At 57.8% G+C, this 19,839-nt stretch overlaps 1 protein-coding gene across 6 annotated transcripts in view; it reads right to left on the bottom strand.

Moving 5' to 3' along the window:
* Nucleotides 1-746: 746 nt before the first annotated feature.
* CARS2 (cysteinyl-tRNA synthetase 2, mitochondrial) overlaps nt 747-19,839 on the bottom strand; it is a 57,275-nt gene continuing 38,182 nt past the window's right edge. For 4 of the 6 annotated variants that reach the window (XM_012751972.3, XM_012751969.2, XM_012751968.2 and 1 more), the window contains 6 exons: nt 14,504-14,570; nt 6,948-7,086; nt 4,461-4,581; nt 2,519-2,641; nt 1,402-1,608; nt 747-936 (listed from right to left, as the gene is read on the bottom strand). In XM_012751972.3, the coding sequence (XP_012607426.2) occupies nt 865-936; nt 1,402-1,608; nt 2,519-2,641; nt 4,461-4,581; nt 6,948-7,086; nt 14,504-14,570 (729 nt within the window). In that variant the 3' untranslated portion in view covers nt 747-864. The remainder of the gene's footprint in view (nt 937-1,401; nt 1,609-2,518; nt 2,642-4,460; nt 4,582-6,947; nt 7,087-14,503; nt 14,571-19,839) is intronic. The other 2 variants (XM_012751970.2, XM_020290253.2) reach the window with 1 other exon arrangement.

Raw genomic sequence — 19,839 nt, 5'->3', positions numbered from 1 at the left:
GGATCATGACTAAATGTCACCAAGGCTGTGCTCATCCCACAGCTGTGCCGCAGATCAAGAGGTGCAGCGCGGGACCCTGGGGGGGGGGGCTGCCGGAGCTGGGGAGGGAAGGAAAGGGCCACCTGGCTCCTGCGGGTTCATTTGGGAACTGTGGTCCTGACACAGAAAGGTGAGATTAGGAGTTCCGGACAGGATTGCTCCGGAAGGGTGGCCGCACCGCACACAGGGCCCCTATGTGGCACCCAGGAGTCCTGCCTTTGTCACATCTCCCTGTCTGGCTCTCACCTGACTGTCCTGACCTCGCCACAACTAGGGCCCGCCCTGCCCCCCCTGACCCCAGCTGGTCACAGCATGAAAGCCAAGGTGACACAAACTGTCAGGATATTAACTGCAGCGGGACTGCAGGGGTGTCACGTGTTTTCTGTGGCAAACACATTCGGTAATCGCCAGGAGGGAAGCCACCTCATTAGCACTGCCTAACGCCTGCGCACGGTCTGTCCTCTGCTTTAGACTTGGCCGTGGCCACCCCATCCGCTTCCCTCCCTTTCCTGCTCTTCCGTGCCTCCGCCTTGACCCTTCCTTGGGCACAGGGGCCAGCTGGTCTCATGGCACACACGCCTGTCTGCTGGTCGGACTCCCGCTGGATAGCTGACGTGCTTCTACTAGACTCACATTAGCCCCTGGCCTCGCACCGTAGATTATAGACTAAACTTTTAGGCATAATCATTGACACCAGTGGGACGGTATCGGTTTGCTCTGTTTTAATGCTGGCTGAACAGCCACAATAGAAACTTTAATATAAAGTTTGCATGGTAAGGAAGCATGGAGGCTGCAGCGTGAGCAGGCGGGCCTGGCTTCGCTCCATCAGCTCCCTGGTTTGGGGCCTTTTGTCCTTTGACCCAGCAGCTCCCACGTGGAGGCTGTACTGCTTCTGTCCTGCAGAAAGAACAGATCCCAAGTCTGACCAGATGCCATGGCACGTTCAGAGGGTGACGTCCAGCGTGCTGCCACCTGATCCTTAGATAACCTGGCCCTGAAGGAGGCAGCTGGATGCTTAAAAAGGGGACGCTGCTGCCCTTTGGAGAAAGGCCAGCAGGGCAAGGCAGGCGTGTGACCCGGGGGGAGGAGGGGAGTGGGAAAGGACCTGGGTCCTCATGAGACATGGCCCAGCCTGTGTCCCCCGCCCCGACATGCTCCCTGCCCCCTACCTAGCATCCCTCCAGCTCTGACACGGCCCCCACCAACGTCCCTCCGGATTTGCTGCAGGGCGGGTTTCTCCACTCACGAGGAAGCAGTCACAGGGGCCTAGGCCTCTGCCAGCCTGGTGTTTGTGTGACTCTGAGGACGTTCCTGGCTCCTGGGGTGATGGCCCCGGTGCCCAGGCCTGGGCAGCATGCTCACCTTGATGTTGATGCCATGGGCGGCGAGGTCCCGGCGCAGGGCATCGCAGGCCTCCAGCAGGGGCTGCCTCTCCTGAAGCTGCTGCTGTCGGGCCTCCCTGGTGGCCTCTGGTGTGGTCAGTGCGAACTGCCGGACCCTCTGCCGGAACCGCACCAGCTCCTCCACCACGCCGTGCAGGGTGGCCGCGCTGCTGTCTCCTGGAACACACTGAGCCAGGCGTGGCCACGCTGCCGGAGTCTGCGCAGGTGGCGTTTGCCTCCCTGGCAGGTTCTGGGCCGAGGCCCCAACGCTGGCCTCCTTCTGGGAATGGTGCAGAGCAGCCACACGTTTCCACTGTCCTCTTTCAACCCCGCGCAGCTGGCCAGCGGCCACGGGAGGGCTGGGGTACAGACGTGAGGGCCGCTGCCCGACAGGCGGGCACTTCCTTACGTCTGGCCGTGACGAATGCACACAACATTCAGAACCACAGAGACGCCCTGCAGGGCGGTGCGTGTGCACGTGCTTTTCCAGCTCCACGGTCTGAGGCCAGCGGCTCAGCGGCCCCGGACACCATGTAAATCAGGACTGCACAGGACCCTTCTCCCCACCCCACTTCCTCCTCCCATCGGAGAGCGGCCCTGGCAGCTGCTCAGGAAGGTGCGGGCGCGGCGCGGGCTTCCCAACAGGGCAGGGCCTGCTGCCAAAGAGGACTTTACCGGGACCAGGGCCGAGGCCGCTAGCGGGAGTTCGGCTGGAGCCTGTGTGCAGGAAGCACACCGTGGCACCAGGCAGGAGGGCCAGGCCGTAGCTTACTCTCAAATGGTTCGAGAAAAAATCTTAATCGTACATGTGACTTTTACATTTTGAGTCTTTCAAAATAAAGAACTGTGTGCAGAGCTGACAGAACACTGCCGCTGAGGACTGAGCTCTCTGCTCACAAGTGTTTGCCAGCCACAGAAGTGGAATCCCATGATTCTAGTTAATGCGTAATAGTTCTGAGTGTTTTTCCAGGAAAGTTAGTAACATTTTACAACAGGCAAATTAATTTGGCATTATAATTATCTATTAAAAGGATAAAGGTTATTGGACCAACATGAAGATAATTCCATAATTAAGCATTTAAAAGAAAATGACGTACCTGTCGGTTTGCCAGAGATATTCCAACGATCTCAAAAAACTGTTCAATGTAGGAGATAATGGCACCGAACACGGCCGGGCTTCTGGGCCCCCCAGGTTCCTGTAAGGAAGCACCGCAGGGGCTCTGGAAGACAGTCGGATGCCAGTGTGTGAACTCAAACAAGGAGCCCAGCACGCACTGCCCTCGGGCCTCTTAGCTCTGTGAAGGGGGGCACAGCTCCAGCATCAGCGGGCCTCCCTGGCAGTCCACGTGAGCGTGGGTGCAGCAGGGTCCCTGGTGCCTCAGTTCCCCCATCTGTAACACTGGGGGATGGTGGTCCTAGCTCATGGAGGTGGGTGATGGGTGAGCATGACAGTGGGCTACAGCATACAGAGGGTGAACGGGACCTGGGCTGGATTTCTGAGTCAGAAAGTGAGAAAACCCTGACACGTATGTTCATGCCAGTCAAGGAGCACAGACACATGCATGATGACAGTCTTCATTCCTGGATACTTGCAAAGATCATGACAGAAAACTACAGGTGGCCAGGCCCAAGGAGCCCCTGCAGCCTGAGCTGGGGCGGCTGGGCAGTGCTGGGCATGTAGGTGCAGGGCGGGCAGGACTCGGGAAAGCCGGGGTTGCGGGGAGGCCTCTGTGGGCAAAGGGGGAAGCTCTCCTGTGCCACAACAGTCCTGGCTGCTGGATCTGCCCAACCCTGCAGTGCCGGGTGTTGTGTCCCTACACCCACCCACGTGGGACTGAAATGCTCCTGCCTGTCACACTGACCAGCTGGGTTACTCAGAGGAGACTATAGCCCACGGTCTGCCTGTGCTGGTCACACCACAGGCACGCCGTACAGGCATGGCCCTGCAGGCTCCTGAGGGATGCAGCCTCCCAGCCCCGCCTGCTGTGACTCTGATGCAGGGGCCAGCCTGGGAATCTGTCCTCTAAAACCCAAAACTGAGCACAGCCAGGGACAGAGCCCTCCAGGAAGGTACTGAACTAATGGAGGATTTGGACCAGAACCTACAAGTGTTACCAAAGGTGTGAAAGGCACGAAACTGACCTCAAATAGCATCTTCACAGCTGTAGTGCCTGCCCAGATCCTGGGAGGTCACGTGGCTCCCAGCAGAGCTCCTCCCAGGGCCAGCACCTGCCAGCCAGTCCCTGTCCCAGCCCCAAGGCATGGCAAGGAGACCCTCTCAAAAGTACGTGGGCACTAAAGTCTGCTGCCTACCTCTTGTCTCTGTCTAGCACTCCACACACCCTCAGGGACCAGCAATTCAGGCTCAGCCCCTGGGTGCAACCGCACGATACCTGCAAGGGGGTGGATGGATCTTTGTGTAAGTTCTGCACAGGAATTCTCTGAGCTGGGTGTGGTGTGTGCACCTGTAGTCCCAGCCACTTGGGAGACTGAGGGCGGAGGACTGTTTGAGGCCAGGAGTTCAAGACCACATAGCAAGAACCCATTTCAAAAAAAGACAACTTCTCTAAGAAGTGTCATAAATGGAGTGTGTACATGAAATGCGTTCCCTGAGGATCAGGCACATGTAGAATCTCTGAAGAGCTGGTCATTCCTCGTTGGCCCAAGACCCAGGCCAGGTGGGCAGCACAGTCAGGTCCCAGTGCACAGTGTCCTCTCATTTCACGTCTGAGCAACAAACTCAGACTGCACCAAGCTCCTCCGCGCAAACAGGACGGTCACGCAGTGCAGTGCGTGCCAGGGCCGTGCCCCGTGCTCTGCGCATCCCCAGAGTCACTGGGTGGCTGGGGCCTGGCCGTCAGGGCAGACCACGCAGGCCAGATGAGCTCCAGACCTACTGAGAGGGCTGGTCAGCAGGGGCCCAGAGGCCAGCTGTGGGAGGTGGGGTCGCCAGAGCCAACGTCTGTTACTTCCACATGAGAAGGACCCATAGCAAACCCTCACTGTCCCACTCCACGGGAGGCTGCCAGCCCTTGTTACCTGAGCCACCCTGAGCTGTCTGTTCCCCTGGTGCACCAGGCCCAGGATGGCGTCCACGGCCCTGGGTGTGTCAAAGTCATCTGCCAGCGCGGCCTGCACGGTCCCCTTGGTGCTGGAGAGTCTGAGGAGAGATGAGAACAGTCACTGCAGCCAAAGGGAAGCTCGACCCGGCGCCCGAGCCAGCCCTTCAGAAGCCCAGCATCCCTGGAGCGGGGCTGGGGTTTAACTGGTCACCCTCATTGCCTGTGCCCAGTGAGAAGCTAGTTCAGAGCAACAGGATCTTAACTATGTGACGTCAACTCCAGATGGCCACGTCACCCCAATCAGACTTTGTCCAGAGTGGAGGTAACCCGTAAAGCTTATATCTGAATACCCAAGATACTTGTGGGCATCTTCCTAATAGTTTTAAAAATCAATCGTGAGGAACTAAGCAGAGCGGATACACGCGACCGGGCTGTGTGAGGTGTCAAGGCAGCCTCGGGCCGTCGCCGGGAGAGGCAGGCACCGGCTCTCTCCGCCTGCCCCACAGGCTGGGTGAGGAACCCGAGACAGGACTTGGTGGGGGAATCGCAGGGGCTCGCACAGGCTCCAGAGAAGCCAGTCCCAGGGCGGCTCTGCGCCCGTGTCTTGTGGCGGGAAGTGTGCCCAAAGCCAGGTGGCCTCGTCGGGAGTAGGACCTCTGCCTCCTCTGGGTGCTCGGAGAACGTGCCTCATTCCTGGGCTACTAAGGACACAGGCTGGCAGGAGGGCGGCGCCCCTGGGCTCCTGACTCTCGGGGCGCTCCCTGAGTGTGGGAACAGCGCCTGCTCTGTGTCACCACCCGCAGTGGCCTCTGCTTTCTCTCCTTCACCTCAGACGTCCTTCAAAGAGCAGCGTTGGTGACAACCCCGTGTCTGCCCGTGTGCCTCACCAGCCCCGCTGGGGCACTCCTGTGGGAGGCCACACGTGCCCTGGGTCCCCTCCCTCTCTCCCGGCGCACTGGCTCCCCCATACGCCTGCTCGGGCTTCGCTGACCCCTAAGGCCTCGTCTCCTCCGGCCCTGCTGAAACGGCCACTCCTGGCTGTCACTGTCACGGTGCTCTGCCCACTTCCCGATCCTCTCCCTGGGGTCACGTGGAAGGATCGGCTTCCAGGTGCCCTCCAGGCCGGTGGGGCCTGTGCCGGTTCTGGCCCTGTGAGCAGTGGGGACCTGCACAGCGGGGGCTGGTGCTGCCACAGCCGAGACGAGGCTCTGTGCTCCCCCCTCGGCGAGGTACTGGTGGGGGGGAACCGCGGCTTCTGGCCAGCCCGGGCCCGAGTGACCACGTGTAGAGGCCCCTGCTGACCGGTGAGGGAGAAGCCCTCGCTGTTTTGCACCTGAGACTCAGGCTGGATGTCACACAGCACAGCATGGCCTCTCCAGACCTACCGGTAGGGTCACCTGCCCCTACGTGCATCGGTCTTTCTTCCTGTATCCCCTGTGTTGGTGCCACCCTCAGTCCTTCTCCCTCTGATGGTGGCCGAGCTACTGGCTTGTCCCCAGCCCAGCTCTGGATGGTCCTAGGCCCATGGCTGGAATGACTCAGCTCCAGCTGTCTTCTGGGGGTACCCTTCCCCGACAGACCCCGAGGTTCCTCATCCTTCCCAGGGATCCTGAGGGGCACCTGTCCCAGCACAGCCCTGGCGAGTGTCTGGCAGCCGTCTGGGCAGCGGCCGCACTTCTTTCCCCTCGCTGGGGGAGAGTGGAGGAGCGTCCCACTGTCCATCAGGAAGTCTGCCTGACATTAGCCCGAACCTCCCGATGTGGCACATGACGACAAATGTTCACCATGTGACCAGGCGACAGACTGGAACTTTCATGGAATACATCCCCGTTCCGTGCTGCGGGCCCCTCTTCCTTCCTACACGCTGTCTGCGCTGAGTCACCCCATCCCAGCCCCTTGCAGCCGCCCACAGTCTACACGGCTCGGCCCAGGCGGTGCCGTAAGGACGCGAGCACACTTTCCTCCCTCAGGCGACAGCAGGTCACTATCAGCTGAGGGCCAGCGGGGTGGGCTGTGCGCCCGTCTTGCAGAAGACTCATCTGCCAGTTCCTGGTGTAGGTTGGTTTTAATCACCAAGACCTGCTGTATTCCCCGCCCCCACCGTGCCCTCGACCCTGCCGTGACACGCCCGTTTCGCTGAAGGTCCAGTGCACCCTTCCCTGCGAGTCTTCCTCTGTGAAGCCCAGTGATAAGAGCCTCTGTTTCCCAAACACCTGAGTGCCCGGCTGCCCTGCCCGGCCCGGCAGGCCCGTCCAGGACGCGCACTGTTACAGCCTTCGCGCCACCACAGGCGGGGCTCTCCTCCGCTCCCACCCAGCGGGACCGCGGACTTGCCCAAGGCCACGGCCAGTGAGGGAGCAGCCCTGGGACCGCACCTGCCCCCTCACAGTGTCCTGTCCCCGCTCCCCCGCCCCCGTCCCTAGAGCAGCCCGTGTGGCGCCCGGCGGGAGGATGTGGCTCTTACCGCTCCCACAGCTGGGCTTCCTGGACGGGGCCACAGGCCAGCTGCCCCTTCACGTAGGTGCGCGCGTCCTCCAGGAAGGAGCACAGCCCCAGGAGCAGGTGCTGGGCTTGGAGCACGGCGCTGTCGCTGTAGTCGACGGCTGCGGAGGAAGAGACAGCGTCGAGGTGGTGCCCGCCGCGCCCACGCCACCAGCATCGGCAGCGTTGCGGGACGGGGATGCTGCCCCCTGGAACTGTCACTCCCCGCACCTGCCGGATGCAGGCCACAGGGTCGTCCCAGCTGATGTCACCCGCCCCGGGAGAACAAGGTGAACCAAGGAAAAACACTCCCAATACTTCTGGCCGAGGGCGCATTCCCGCTGACAGGCACAGACGGAGAGACTGACTCGAGGAGAAGTGCCTCCAGGGGCGGCCCACCGGTGCCACCAGGACACTGAGCTCAGGAGTCTGAAGGGACAGGGGGACTGGTCCAGACCCGGGGCTGCAGAATGAGTGTTTCTCAGGACCCAGAATGAGGACCCAGTGTGCTCTTTTTTTTTTTTTATCATTTCTAATCTACTGTACCTTGATAGGTAAGACACAGAAAGGATGAGTTATTTCACAATGACTACACATACCTGGGTACCAGCACTGTCAACTTGTCATACATTTCTAAAGCCCGACTCTAATCTCTGTGCCTACTTTGTGTCGGACGGTAACAAACGTCCCCACCTGGCTGGGTGCACAGACCCACCGAGGGGCTCTGCAGCAAACACCTTCGGAAGCCTCTCTGGACACATGGGCCACACTGCCGCCCCCGTGCCTGGAAGCATGGGCTCCAAACCGGAATGCCACAGTCCACATGTGCCACACTGCCGCCCCCGTGCCTGGAAGCATGGGCTCCAAACCGGAATGCCACGGTCCACATGCACCACACTGCCGCCCCCGTGCCTGGAAGCATGGGCTCCAAACCGGAATGCCACGGTCCACATGCGTCACACTGCCGCCCCCGTGCCTGGAAGCACGGTCTCCAAACTAATGCCACAGTCCACATGCGCCACACTGCCGCCCTCGTGCCTGGAAGCACGGGCTCCAAACTGGAATGCCACAGTCCACATGCGCCACAGTGCCGCCCCCATGCCTGGAAGCACGGGCTCCAAACTGGAATGCCACAGTCCACATGTGCCACAGTGCTGCCCCCATGCCTGGAAGCACGGGCTCCAAACTGGAATGCCACAGTCCACATGCGCCACACTGCCGCCCTCGTGCCTGGAAGCATGGGCTCCAAACCGGAATGCCACAGTCCACATGCGCCACACTGCCGCCCTCGTGCCTGGAAGCATGGGCTCCAAACCGGAATGCCACAGTCCACATGCGCCACAGTGCTGCCCCCATGCCTGGAAGCATGGGCTCCAAACCGGAATGCCACAGTCCACATGCGCCACACTGCCGCCCCCGTGCCTGGAAGCACGGGCTCCAAACCGGAATGCCACAGTCCACATGCGCCACACTGCCGCCCCCGTGCCTGGAAGCACGGGCTCCAAACTGGAATGCCACGGTCAGATGTGAACTCAAGCGGGGTAGCAGTGTGATGAAACTTTCTCTCCAGGTTCTCCAGTGTCTTGCTTAAAATGTTTCCCTTTTTTTCAAAATCCAGTTTCAGTTTTTGCTTTGGATAGCTTGATCCAAAAGAGAAAACTCCAGAAACCCACAATGCACGGACAAATTCTAAGACAAAGCTCTCAGGACTGGCAGGGCCAGCTAGCGTGAAGCCTATGCCCGGAGACGCAGGACAAAATTCCCGTGACGGCAGCAAGAACACGCGCCCAGACGGGGAGGGCAGGCACACCCCCGGGTGCACAGCACAGCTGGCCCTCGGGTCAAGGAGCACAGCATTTTCCATAGGGATCCTGCTTTACAGACAGGGAAAATGGGCAAGAAAACAACTGCTTTTCCAAAGTGCAGTGCAGTGTGCCCGGGAGTGGGATCTCTTGCTACATCTGTCCCAGTCTGTCGGCCAGATTGGGTTTTAGAGACGCCACCCCCTCAAGGAGAAGTTCCACACCAGGAAAGGTGGCGGCTCTGGCCCAGAGGGAATCTGAGACAGCTGGCGGTCGCAGGCCCCTCTGGGGGCACCGTATGCCCAGGGGATCTGTCCAGTGTGGGCGACCATGTCCAAGCTAAGCTGTTACTCAGGGATGGATCAGTGTTCCCAGAAATCCCTCGTTGGCAGGTCAGTACCTCCTAAATCCCAACCAAAATTCCCACTGGGAATGAGTTCTCGAAACGGCTGTCCAGGCTTGAGAAAGCTGCTTTTCAGACCAAAACTTTGCATTCAAAGTTCAAAGGAACCGCACAAGCAGAGATTAAAATAGTAGGACCGGGAGCTATGGCTCATACCTGTAATCCTAGCTACTTGGGGGACTGTGGTGGGAAGATTGCTTGAGGGCAGGAGTTCAAGATCAACCTGGGCAACATAGCAAGACCCCATCTCTACAAAAAATATAATGAAAATTAAAAAATGAGCTGGGCACAGTGGTGTGTACTTGTAGTGCCAGCCACTCGGGAGGCTGAGGCAGAGGATCGCCTGAGCCCAGGAGTTGTAGGTTGCAGTGAGCTATGACGACACCACCATACTCTAGCCTGGGTGACAGAGTAAGCCCAGGTCTCAAATAATAATAATAATAAATAATAAATAAAATAAGAAATGCACAGCCCTGCCCCATCCCTCCACAGTCTGTGACGAGGAGGGACAGAGGCCTCCAAGGATGAAAAGACACTGGGAAGGGCTCGGCTCAGGACGGCTCTGAAAGGACCACGAGGAAGGACCGGGCCGACGCCAGGAGGAGGGAGCTCTGGGCCGTGCGTGTGTGACGTCCGTCCGCCATGTCTCCGAGACACGCTCCCTTTCCTTGCGGCACAGAGCCAGACGGAAGCGGAGGACCCCAGTAGACTTACCTACCTGCAGCCCCCTCACAGCCGCGGCCGGGCCGTGCTCACTGAGACACGACGCGGGTGCACGGGCAGACAGCGAGGATACTGGTGCCACCCTCTGTCTCGGGACGGCCGGGTCCTCTGGCCGAGTCTACGGCAGAGCCGGAGGCCCCTCCTGCACGACCCGACCCCGGGAGCTAAGTCCCTGGCCCAGCACACGCAGTCCTGCCCTTGGGCAGAGACTTGGGTCGTCCACAGTGTGGAAACCCGGATGAGCAGCAGAAAGCCCATGCCGCGCTGTGCGCACATCAGAGCTGGATGAAGACATGGGTGAAAGGACAGTGCGCATCCTGGGGTGGCGGGTTCTGAGCAAAAGACGCACATCCGGGGAGCCCAGCATTGCCCTGGCTGTCCCTGCCGGCCTCACGGCTCCTCTGTGCTCCGAGGACGCGGGACGTGCTTCCTAGCACCCTTGCCAAGCTCGCCCGCTGCTAACGGGGCGTAGGAACAGCTCTGGCCTTCCGCCTGCGCCCTGTGCCCCACGCTTCCCGGCAGCACAGCCGCGCAGGACGGGCCACGCCAGAGAGCCCCGAACTTCCAGACTGAATACTGGTGTGGCGCCTGCGTCTTCTGTCCCACAGAGCCTGGACGGGGCCTTGCACTCAGAACACCCTTTTCTATTTTCAACTGACACTAAGTTTATTTACCAAAAAAGTCTGTGTATGACAGTTTTCATGAAAGATAGATACAGACAGATCTTTCATCGACCTGTGGGTTTCTCTCACTGCCTCTGACAATAAATATGATAAAGGAAAATGGAAATCATGGGGGTTTATTCCCATGATTGCAAAAGGAGATGCAACTACTGCAGAAGTTTACAAAAACCTGGAGAAATGAGTTTGCTATTTAACGCAGAATCAACCCACACTGCATTGCATCAGTTCCTCCGTTCCTCTTGACGAGCATCAGTCGACTAAGAAACGGGAACTGGTCAGCACACAGGTGAAGGCAGCTGTTGTGCAGGCTGGGGGGCTCAGTGCGAGACAGGAAGTCAGAGGCACGACCCTTGCCCCAAAGCCTGTCACGACCTGCTCACCCTAAGTGTCCCAGCAAGATCGGCAGGAAATGCCAAATGGCAAATGACTAAGCGCTAAATTAATTCAGGGAACAGAAATTGTGTGTGTCTCAATGTGTGCATGGCTGTGTGTCAACTATGAGTGCATTTGTGTGTGCACGTCTGCATGTTAATTGTGAGTGTGTGGCGTCAGCATGTTTGTGTGTGTGCATCTGCTTATTGTGTGTGGCATGTGCATGTCACTATGAGCATGTTTGTGTGTGCACATCTGCATGTTAATTTTGAGTGTGGCATCTCCCTGTCATCGTAAGCATGTTTGTGTGTGTGCATTTGTGTGTTAATTGTGTGGCCTTGCAGGTAGCCAAAGTGTGCAGACATCTGGACGCCTCAGCTGGAGCAGGGGAGCTTGTGCTTGGCCAATGGCCGCGTGAGGCTCTGCAAAGGAAGGGGGCGGGTTTCCTGGGAAGGGAGCCCAAGGAACCCAAACAGCTAAGAGCTCCGTGCATGACATACGGTATGTTGTTGGGGCAGATTTGCTCCACGGGTGAGCTGAGAATCAACTGTGCTCCGACGCACACCCCACCCCGTCTCTTCATGCACTACGGGATGTGACCAGGGGAGCGAGGGAGGTGCAGAGGAGGGATGAGGGGGACAGAGGGAGGGGGCGCACACCCCCACCCCGTCTCTTCATGCACTACGGGATGTGACCAGGGGAGCGAGGGAGGTGCAGAGGAGGGATGAGGGGGGACAGAGGGAGGGGCGCACGCCCCCACCCCGTCTCTTCATGCACTACGGGATGTGACCAGGGGAGCGAGGGAGGTGCAGAGGAGGGATGAGGGGGACAGAGGGAGGGGGCGCACACCCCACCCCATCTCTTCATGCACTACGGGATGTGACCAGGGGAGCGAGGGAGGTGCAGAGGAGGGATGAGGGGGACAGAGGGAGGGGCGCACGCCCCCACCCCGTCTCTTCATGCACTACGGGATGTGACCAGGGGAGCGAGGGAGGTGCAGAGGAGGGATGAGGGGGACAGAGGGAGGGGGCGCACGCCCCACCCCGTCTCTTCATGCACTACGGGATGTGACCAGGGGAGCGAGGGAGGTGCAGAGGAGGGATGAGGGGGACAGAGGGAGGGGCGCACGCCCCCACCCCGTCTCTTCATGCACTACGGGATGTGACCAGGGGAGCGAGGGAGGTGCAGAGGAGGGATGAGGGGGACAGAGGGAGGGGGCGCACGCCCCCACCCCGTCTCTTCATGCACTACGGGATGTGACCAGGGGAGCGAGGGAGGTGCAGAGGAGGGATGAGGGGGACAGAGGGAGGGGCGCACGCCCCCACCCCGTCTCTTCATGCACTACGGGATGTGACCAGGGGAGCGAGGGAGGTGCAGAGGAGGGATGAGGGGGACAGAGGGAGGGGGCGCACACCCCCACCCCGTCTCTCCATGCACTACGGGATGTGACCAGGGGAGCGAGGGAGGTGCAGAGGAGGGATGAGGGGGACAGAGGGAGGGGCGCACGCCCCCACCCCGTCTCTTCATGCACTACGGGATGTGACCAGGGGAGCGAGGGAGGTGCAGAGGAGGGATGAGGGGGACAGAGGGAGGGGCGCACGCCCCCACCCCGTCTCTTCATGCACTACGGGATGTGACCAGGGGAGCGAGGGAGGTGCAGAGGAGGGATGAGGGGGACAGAGGGAGGGGCGCACGCCCCCACTCCGTCTCTTCATGCACTACGGGATGTGACCAGGGGAGCGAGGGAGGTGCAGAGGAGGGATGAGGGGGACAGAGGGAGGGGCGCACGCCCCCACCCCGTCTCTTCATGCACTACGGGATGTGACCAGGGGAGCGAGGGAGGTGCAGAGGAGGGATGAGGGGGACAGAGGGAGGGGGCGCACGCCCCCACCCCGTCTCTTCATGCACTACGGGATGTGACCAGGGGAGCGAGGGAGGTGCAGAGGAGGGATGAGGGGGACAGAGGGAGGGGGCGCACACCCCCACCCCGTCTCTTCATGCACTACGGGATGTGACCAGGGGAGCGAGGGAGGTGCAGAGGAGGGATGAGGGGGACAGAGGGAGGGGGCGCACGCCCCCACCCCGTCTCTTCATGCACTACGGGATGTGACCAGGGGAGCGAGGGAGGTGCAGAGGAGGGATGAGGGGGACAGAGGGAGGGGGCGCACGCCCCCACCCCGTCTCTTCATGCACTACGGGATGTGACCAGGGGAGCGAGGGAGGTGCAGAGGAGGGATGAGGGGGACAGAGGGAGGGGGCGCATGCCCCCACCCCGTCTCTTCATGCACTACGGGATGTGACCAGGGGAGCGAGGGAGGTGCAGAGGAGGGATGAGGGGGACAGAGGGAGGGGCGCACACCCCCACCCCGTCTCTTCATGCACTACGGGATGTGACCAGGGGAGCGAGGGAGGTGCAGAGGAGGGATGAGGGGGGACAGAGGGAGGGGGTCTGAGAGCAGCACAGGACATGGACACAGGCACCAGTGGAGCAGTGGGGCACGAGGAGGCCAGAGGGACAGAACTCAAGATGCTGCTGACCACAGCGGGGCATATGGCCCCAGCCAGGACGGGAGGTTCAACAGGCACTGTGGGGACAGAGGGCCCAGAGGAAACCGCCACGCTTGGTGTGAGTGCAGAGGGCAGTGCCATGGAGCAGCCTGGCAGGAAGGGGGCACTGCACGGGAGCCCCTGTGGGGCGCTCGGACTGCCTTGCCCGGCTGCTGGCATGCCACCACCCAATGCAAGGACTGATTAGTGCTACAGCTCCACCGTTTCCTTATGATCAACACAGTTTTTACACTTCAGTAAGGGCAAGAGGAAGTTGGCCGCTATTGCGGTTCCCCCCTGCCTGGCCACCGCCTTCCTGGCGCAGCTGTGGGGCTGGATAGCACCTGGGGCCCAGGCTGCACATGCCTCCCCTGCGCCCCTCACTGCCCAGCCCGTCCCCAGAGGACATGGACCCTGTTCCTCCAATAGAGCTAGTCAGACCTGGAAGCCTTACTGCCAGGCAGGTGGTCTAGTCAGACAGGGCCGTGCCTGCTGTCCTATCTCTAAGGGCCCAGGGACATGACGGTTTCCCAGGAGTCCAGCCCCAGGGCAGCAGGCAGCACTGCAGCGACCAGCATCACCCCTCCAGGGCCCTGTCCCTGCCAACCCCAGGAGCAGGCGGTGCCCTGGGTGGACGGGCGGGGCGGCCCCACACTGGAGGGCTCCTGTGTTTCAGGCACCATGTGAGGCTGACCGGTGTCATCCTCACAGTTCACAAGGCAGACGCCAAGGTGCTGCAGGGCCGACGGCTTGTCAGACCCACAGGGAGGGAGTGCTGGACAGGACAGCGTGACCGGAAGCCACGTCCTCTGGGGACGAGCTCCGACCGCCTGGCTGAGCGGGTCTGACAACACAGCCCCGCGGCTCACCGCAGAACTCACGCTCGTGGGGTCACGTTACTCCGTGGCCCGTGTCTTGCTATCCCCCACACTGCGGGAACGCTTCGCGTCCAGGCTGTGAGAGCGAGTGCTGCGGTCGGCAGACCCGAGGGCGACGCTGTCGGGCTCACCTGACCTGTAGCTGCTCCGCATGCAGAAGAGCCGGAAGACATCGGGGGGAAACGTCTTCAGAAAGTCCTGATAGAGGGAGAAATAAGCACAGCTTGATGCGTTTTTCCAATATTTTGTATCACTCAGAGATTACTCATTTACTACAGTTATGTGAGCTAATCTGTACACGTTAAGAAATCAGGAATTTTAAGGAAAAGCTTATTTTGTCTCCAAATTCTGACAGTTGCCACTCTTCTGGCAACTTCCCCGCCGGACTGCCTATGTTCAAGCTCAACCCCAGGGGAAACAGCAGGCGGAGAAAGCCCGAAATCCCTGTGCTGAGCAGGCCCAAGGAGAAACCTGCTCTGTCGTCAGCCTCGGGGACTTTCGTGCACAGCACTGACGGAAGACAGGGACACAGCCGGGCCCCCAGGCGGCCAGCCCCCCACCCGACCATGCCTGGTGCGGAGGGGACACGGGAGGCGGCGGGAGACACACGGCGTGAGGGGAGACCGAGGGAGAAAGCCACGGTTGCGCCGCTGGCCTCCGCCCGTCAGCGCGGGAGCCACACGGGAGCCCTGCTCACCCCACTGGCGGCACGGGGCTCGCAAGCACCGAGGTCAACGTGCCCGCTAAGCTTGTCTCCCGCCTCTGGTTAAACATTAGGACAACTGATAACCCAACAAGTATCGTCCTATGGATAATTTGGAAAACGCCTGTTCACAAAGAAGTGGAAACGCCTACATGCGGGAGCACAACCTAAAGAAACCCCAGAGCCCGCTTCGGAGGCGCCCGCTGGACCTCACTGCACGCGACAAAACCTCCCCTCCCGGCGGCTGCTTTCAGGAGAGACTCAGTGAGGGAAGGAGAAAAGGGCTCCGCCTCACTAAGGGCTCCAAAGGCCCCAGGAAAGAAAGCGAGAGCCCCGCCTCACCCCTGCCCTGGGCTTGGCGGACAGGGCTGCGGGCGGCAGGTCCCCTCCACAGGCAGCCCAGGGCGCTGGCCCGACGGGAGCCTTCTCTCTGGCCAGAGCCTCAGAGGGCAGCACGACTGGCTGCCTCTCCCCAGCCTCTCCCTGCTTGGGATGCTGCCGAGCCCTGTCCCCTCGGACAAGCCTGGTCCTCTCGGCCCTGGGCTGACGTGTGGTGACACGGGCACACAGCACCAGGCTGCTGCTAAGCCGTGGTCTGCACCCCTCCCTGGGGCTCGGACACCCCTCGTCCTCAGCCAGGCTTGTCCCGTAACAGGTGACGGGCTGCTGGCGCAGACACATCCGGGGAGGGCGAGCAGGGAGCAGTCTGGCGGCTGAAGCCCGGAGGCTGGCTCAGAACGCTGCCTCAGCACTGCACCGTGCCCTGCTGCTCCACGGCGTGCTGCTCAGCAACCCCACTGAGGGCAAAGGCAACGAAACTGAAGAGCCTCCTGGGGCAAGAGGGGCTGTCCCTGTCCCAGGGCTGCATGGGGCTTCCCCAGCAGAACCAGGGCAGCCTCCCCTGTCCTGCCGGGAGGGGACGGTGCTGGCACTGCTGAGTGGGGAGAGCAGGGGCCTGGGCTGCCTCCCACCAGGTGGGCGCTCCGCCTCCGGCCCTCCTTCTACTCCCTTGTCTGCCTGTGCCTAGCCCAGTGTGTGTGGGGTCATTCTTGCTCAGGGGTGGCATTAATTAGGAAACCGCTGGGCCAATCCCTTAATCCAGGCGCCCAACCTGGGCCCACAGAGGGGCCCATGGAGAGACTTCCGGAGGGCAGGGGGAAGACGAGGTGTATGAATTTGGATGGTTAGAATAGTTACGCTCTTATATCCACTAACCTCTCACTGAAATGTGGCGTTCCCTTCAACGATCAACTGTGAGCAACAAACCGCAGGGTGACCACGGCCTGGTGCTCTGTGGCCACACCAGTCCGGGATGTGCTCATGTTGCAGGTGCCGCCTACACCGGCTAATTATTCAACCAGACCTGCCGCTGGTCGTGTTCAATATGGAAGAACACACATTCCTCTATCTCGATCCATCAATGTCCTCTGTAATCCTATGTATTTCATTTTATGTATTTAAAAACATTAAATTATAAGGGAGGTCCACAAACTTCACCAGGCTGCCAAAGGGGCCTGGGGAAAGGGGTCAGAGTTAGTGTGTGTGTGTGAATCCCTGTCCCTAATCAGTAATAACATTGAAATTTCAGTTTAAATCTGTGCATCTCCTGGTACTTCTTTCCAAATCATGAAAAAAGGAATATTATTTCCCCTGAATTTCCTCACTTGTGCCAAGTGCTGCCGTTCTCGTTAGCACACAGGCAGCCAGGCCCTGCCGCCTGCAAAGCAAAGTGCTTCCGCCTCAAATCTCGGGTGTAGAACTACGTGCCACTGTGGACAAAGGGCAGCGCCCCAAACCAATACGCCACAGACAGAACAACCAGGTAAGCAGTAAGGCTTTATCATGTGCAAAATGCTCATATGTGACAGCCCGTAATTATCTGTCTTATTATGGTGACAAACAAACAAGGCTTAGAGAACTGAAAACCAAACCACTGAACATCACAGGCTGCACTCGGCCTCCAGATTCTGGTTTGTCTCCCTGACTGAGTCCCTATGTCTTGGTTTGCAGGTATTTCCCTTCCACGGTACTTGAGTACCTCCCAGTTTTAGCTGTTCTGAACAGTGCTTCTCCAAGTGCATGAGCTGTGTCTTCTAGCAGCAGCTGTCTTGCTGTCTCCTCGTCTGGGAGAGGCTCTGTCCGCTGGGTAAACGGGCGGCACAGCAGACAAGGGACCATGCACGGATGGCTCTACCTGGAACGCAGAGGTTCCTGCTGCCCACCTTCTTCCAACTTTCTCCCTTACTTTTGATTTATTTCCTTGTTATTCATTCTCCAAAGTGTATACTATAAACTACTGTACAGCCCGTTACATGTTGCTTTGTGCTGCAGTTCACTTTCTTTGCCCAGGGAAACAACGTATCAGCAGACCTATTCCCCAACTGCCCTGCCATTAAGTGAGTTGTACTTTTAAACTGTTGTTCTGCTTTATATAACTTGTTGCCAGATAGGGAGTTGTTTTCCACAGAACCAGAAGCTCTCATCCCTGTCAGTGACCTGCTGTCTACAGTTCCTCTCCCACCGCCTGGAGCTCGCCTGACTGTCCATCCAACAGAAGCCAGCACCACGCTTCCCTTCTCTAGGTGTCTGTACTTCCTCTGAATTACGTACCATTTCCTACTCTATTGACTTTCTGCTCATATTTGTTGCGTTTCGTTACACAATTTTAAAACTGTAATATTAAGTATATTTTATCTCTGATGAAGTTCTCTAGTTTTCCTAAAAGAAATCTCTCTTCCTTTCAGAATCAAGGAAGAGGATTCTAGGTGGCTTTATTTTAAAGGGTTCTTATTAGCCTCAAATGTGTGTTCATCTAAGTTAATAGTTCTCTCAAGCCCCAGCAACACTAAAGGGTGCTGACGTACCCCACTATGGGGGGCGGGGGGGACAGGGAAGGCACTGCCATAGAGTTAGGTATAGCGCAGTTCAAATCTGGAATATAATCTTTCTATAGCATTCAGTTTCTATGGACTGTTTCCTAATAATAACATACAAAGAGGGGGAAACATAACTTCTTCATTTTATAATATTCTGGTACTGATGTGTAAAGGTCCCAAATATTGTGGGTGTTCATGGACATTAATTTTTTAACGTCTTCCTGCTCTAATATCACTAAGTTTCCATCCTACTCTGGTTCCACCCTACCACTTGGCCACAGCTACCTGAGAGGTGTAATGTGGCGGTGCTGGTGTCAGTTTGTGCTCGAAGTGTCTCAGGGAGGTAAGCGATCCCTTAGGCACTCTGGCCAGAGGCCCAGTACCTGGCGGGCACCAGGTGGTGATGACAGCACGTGCTCTGAGCACCGCGAGCTCACAGGTGACAGGTGCACGCTCACAGGGAGCCAGCAGAGTGGACAGGCTGGTGGTCGCTGCTCCCTCTGACGCTGGGACCCGCTCCCAGAGCACCGGGCAGGGGCAGGCTCCAGGAGCCTCTCCTCTGGGCCACACGTCCGCATGAGCTTGGAGAGGTGTGGCAAGTAGAGGTCAGGCTTTGAACCCTCACCTAAACTCCAGAGGTTGACATCTTTCCACATTGACTCACTCCTGCCTCCATTAAGCAGAAAGAATTAGGAGTTTTCATGCAGACTATTATGAAACCTTCAGTGCTCTCCAAAACAATGAGGACTGGAGGGAAAACCAGGAAATTGAATGTGGCCAACAGCTTAACATCCCAAAAGAACTATGGGCCAAGGGTACTTGCAGTCTAGCCAAGAACACAAAATAAAACTAGCCAATACATACACATAGATGAATTCAACATAGCTAATAAACAAAGAAATGGAAATTTAACATCTAGTTGCCGTTCTTCACCTAATTAACAAGATAAACATTAACCTGATTACACTTCTAATTTGATGTTGGAAGAGACCTGGGAAGTGGACATTTTCACCTACTGCCAGTGGGAATGTAAGTGATACTTACTGCTCAGTTCCCAGAGGCTATATCCAAATCATCCTGAATGTGCATATATCCACTAATGTACAGTTCTACTTCAACGCATTTATCCTAAGTTACTAATCACTAGATATGTAGCCAAGAGACATTCATCACAGCATTGAGGACTACAGAATACAGGTCTCATCTACTAGTTCAGCAATAGGTAAATAAATCACCACGAGCCATAAAGTGGTCATTAAAAATAATGCAGACGTGGCAATATCTATGAAAATTTTAAATGCACATACCCTAGTAGAAAAGTTGATATAATTTAAATGGCCATTAATAGGAGATTGTTTAAATTAATCAAGGTACACCCGCACAATGGACTACTTAGCTTGGAATGAAACTCCATATGGTAGAAAACCAACTAATCCAAAAGATTCATTTAGTGAGTAAAGTAAGTACAAAACAATGCTACCATTGTGTGCAAAGGAAAAGTCAGAAATACCTTCATAGAGAAGAGAGAAATAAACACACACACACGTCTCTCTGACTCCTAAGAAGCTGGCAACGGGGATATGGTCGGGCAGGAAATGTTCTTTCCACATTTTGTAACTTTGAATTTTTCTGTCATGTACTTCTTTGTCTTGTCTGTGTTTTTTAAACTTTCCACAATAAAATACATTACTTCTATAACTGGATTAAAACATTATTTGAATTATGGCAGTAATTCAAGGCAGTATACACACTATACCCCCTCATGATCAGAAAGCAGAGAAATAAGGAGTTATATACATACTGGCTTATTTTATGTTACACCCCCAACAAAACACCACAGTTACTGGGAAGCATGGGCACAGTGGGGTGCAGGCCAGCCTTCTCCACA

The sequence above is a fragment of the Microcebus murinus genome, chromosome 13, assembly GCF_040939455.1.
Source record: "Microcebus murinus isolate Inina chromosome 13, M.murinus_Inina_mat1.0, whole genome shotgun sequence".
In the NCBI taxonomy this organism is placed as follows: Eukaryota; Metazoa; Chordata; class Mammalia; order Primates; family Cheirogaleidae; genus Microcebus; species Microcebus murinus.
The sequence above is the reverse complement of the archived record's forward strand: the minus strand, read 5'-3'. Positions and strand labels throughout refer to the sequence as shown.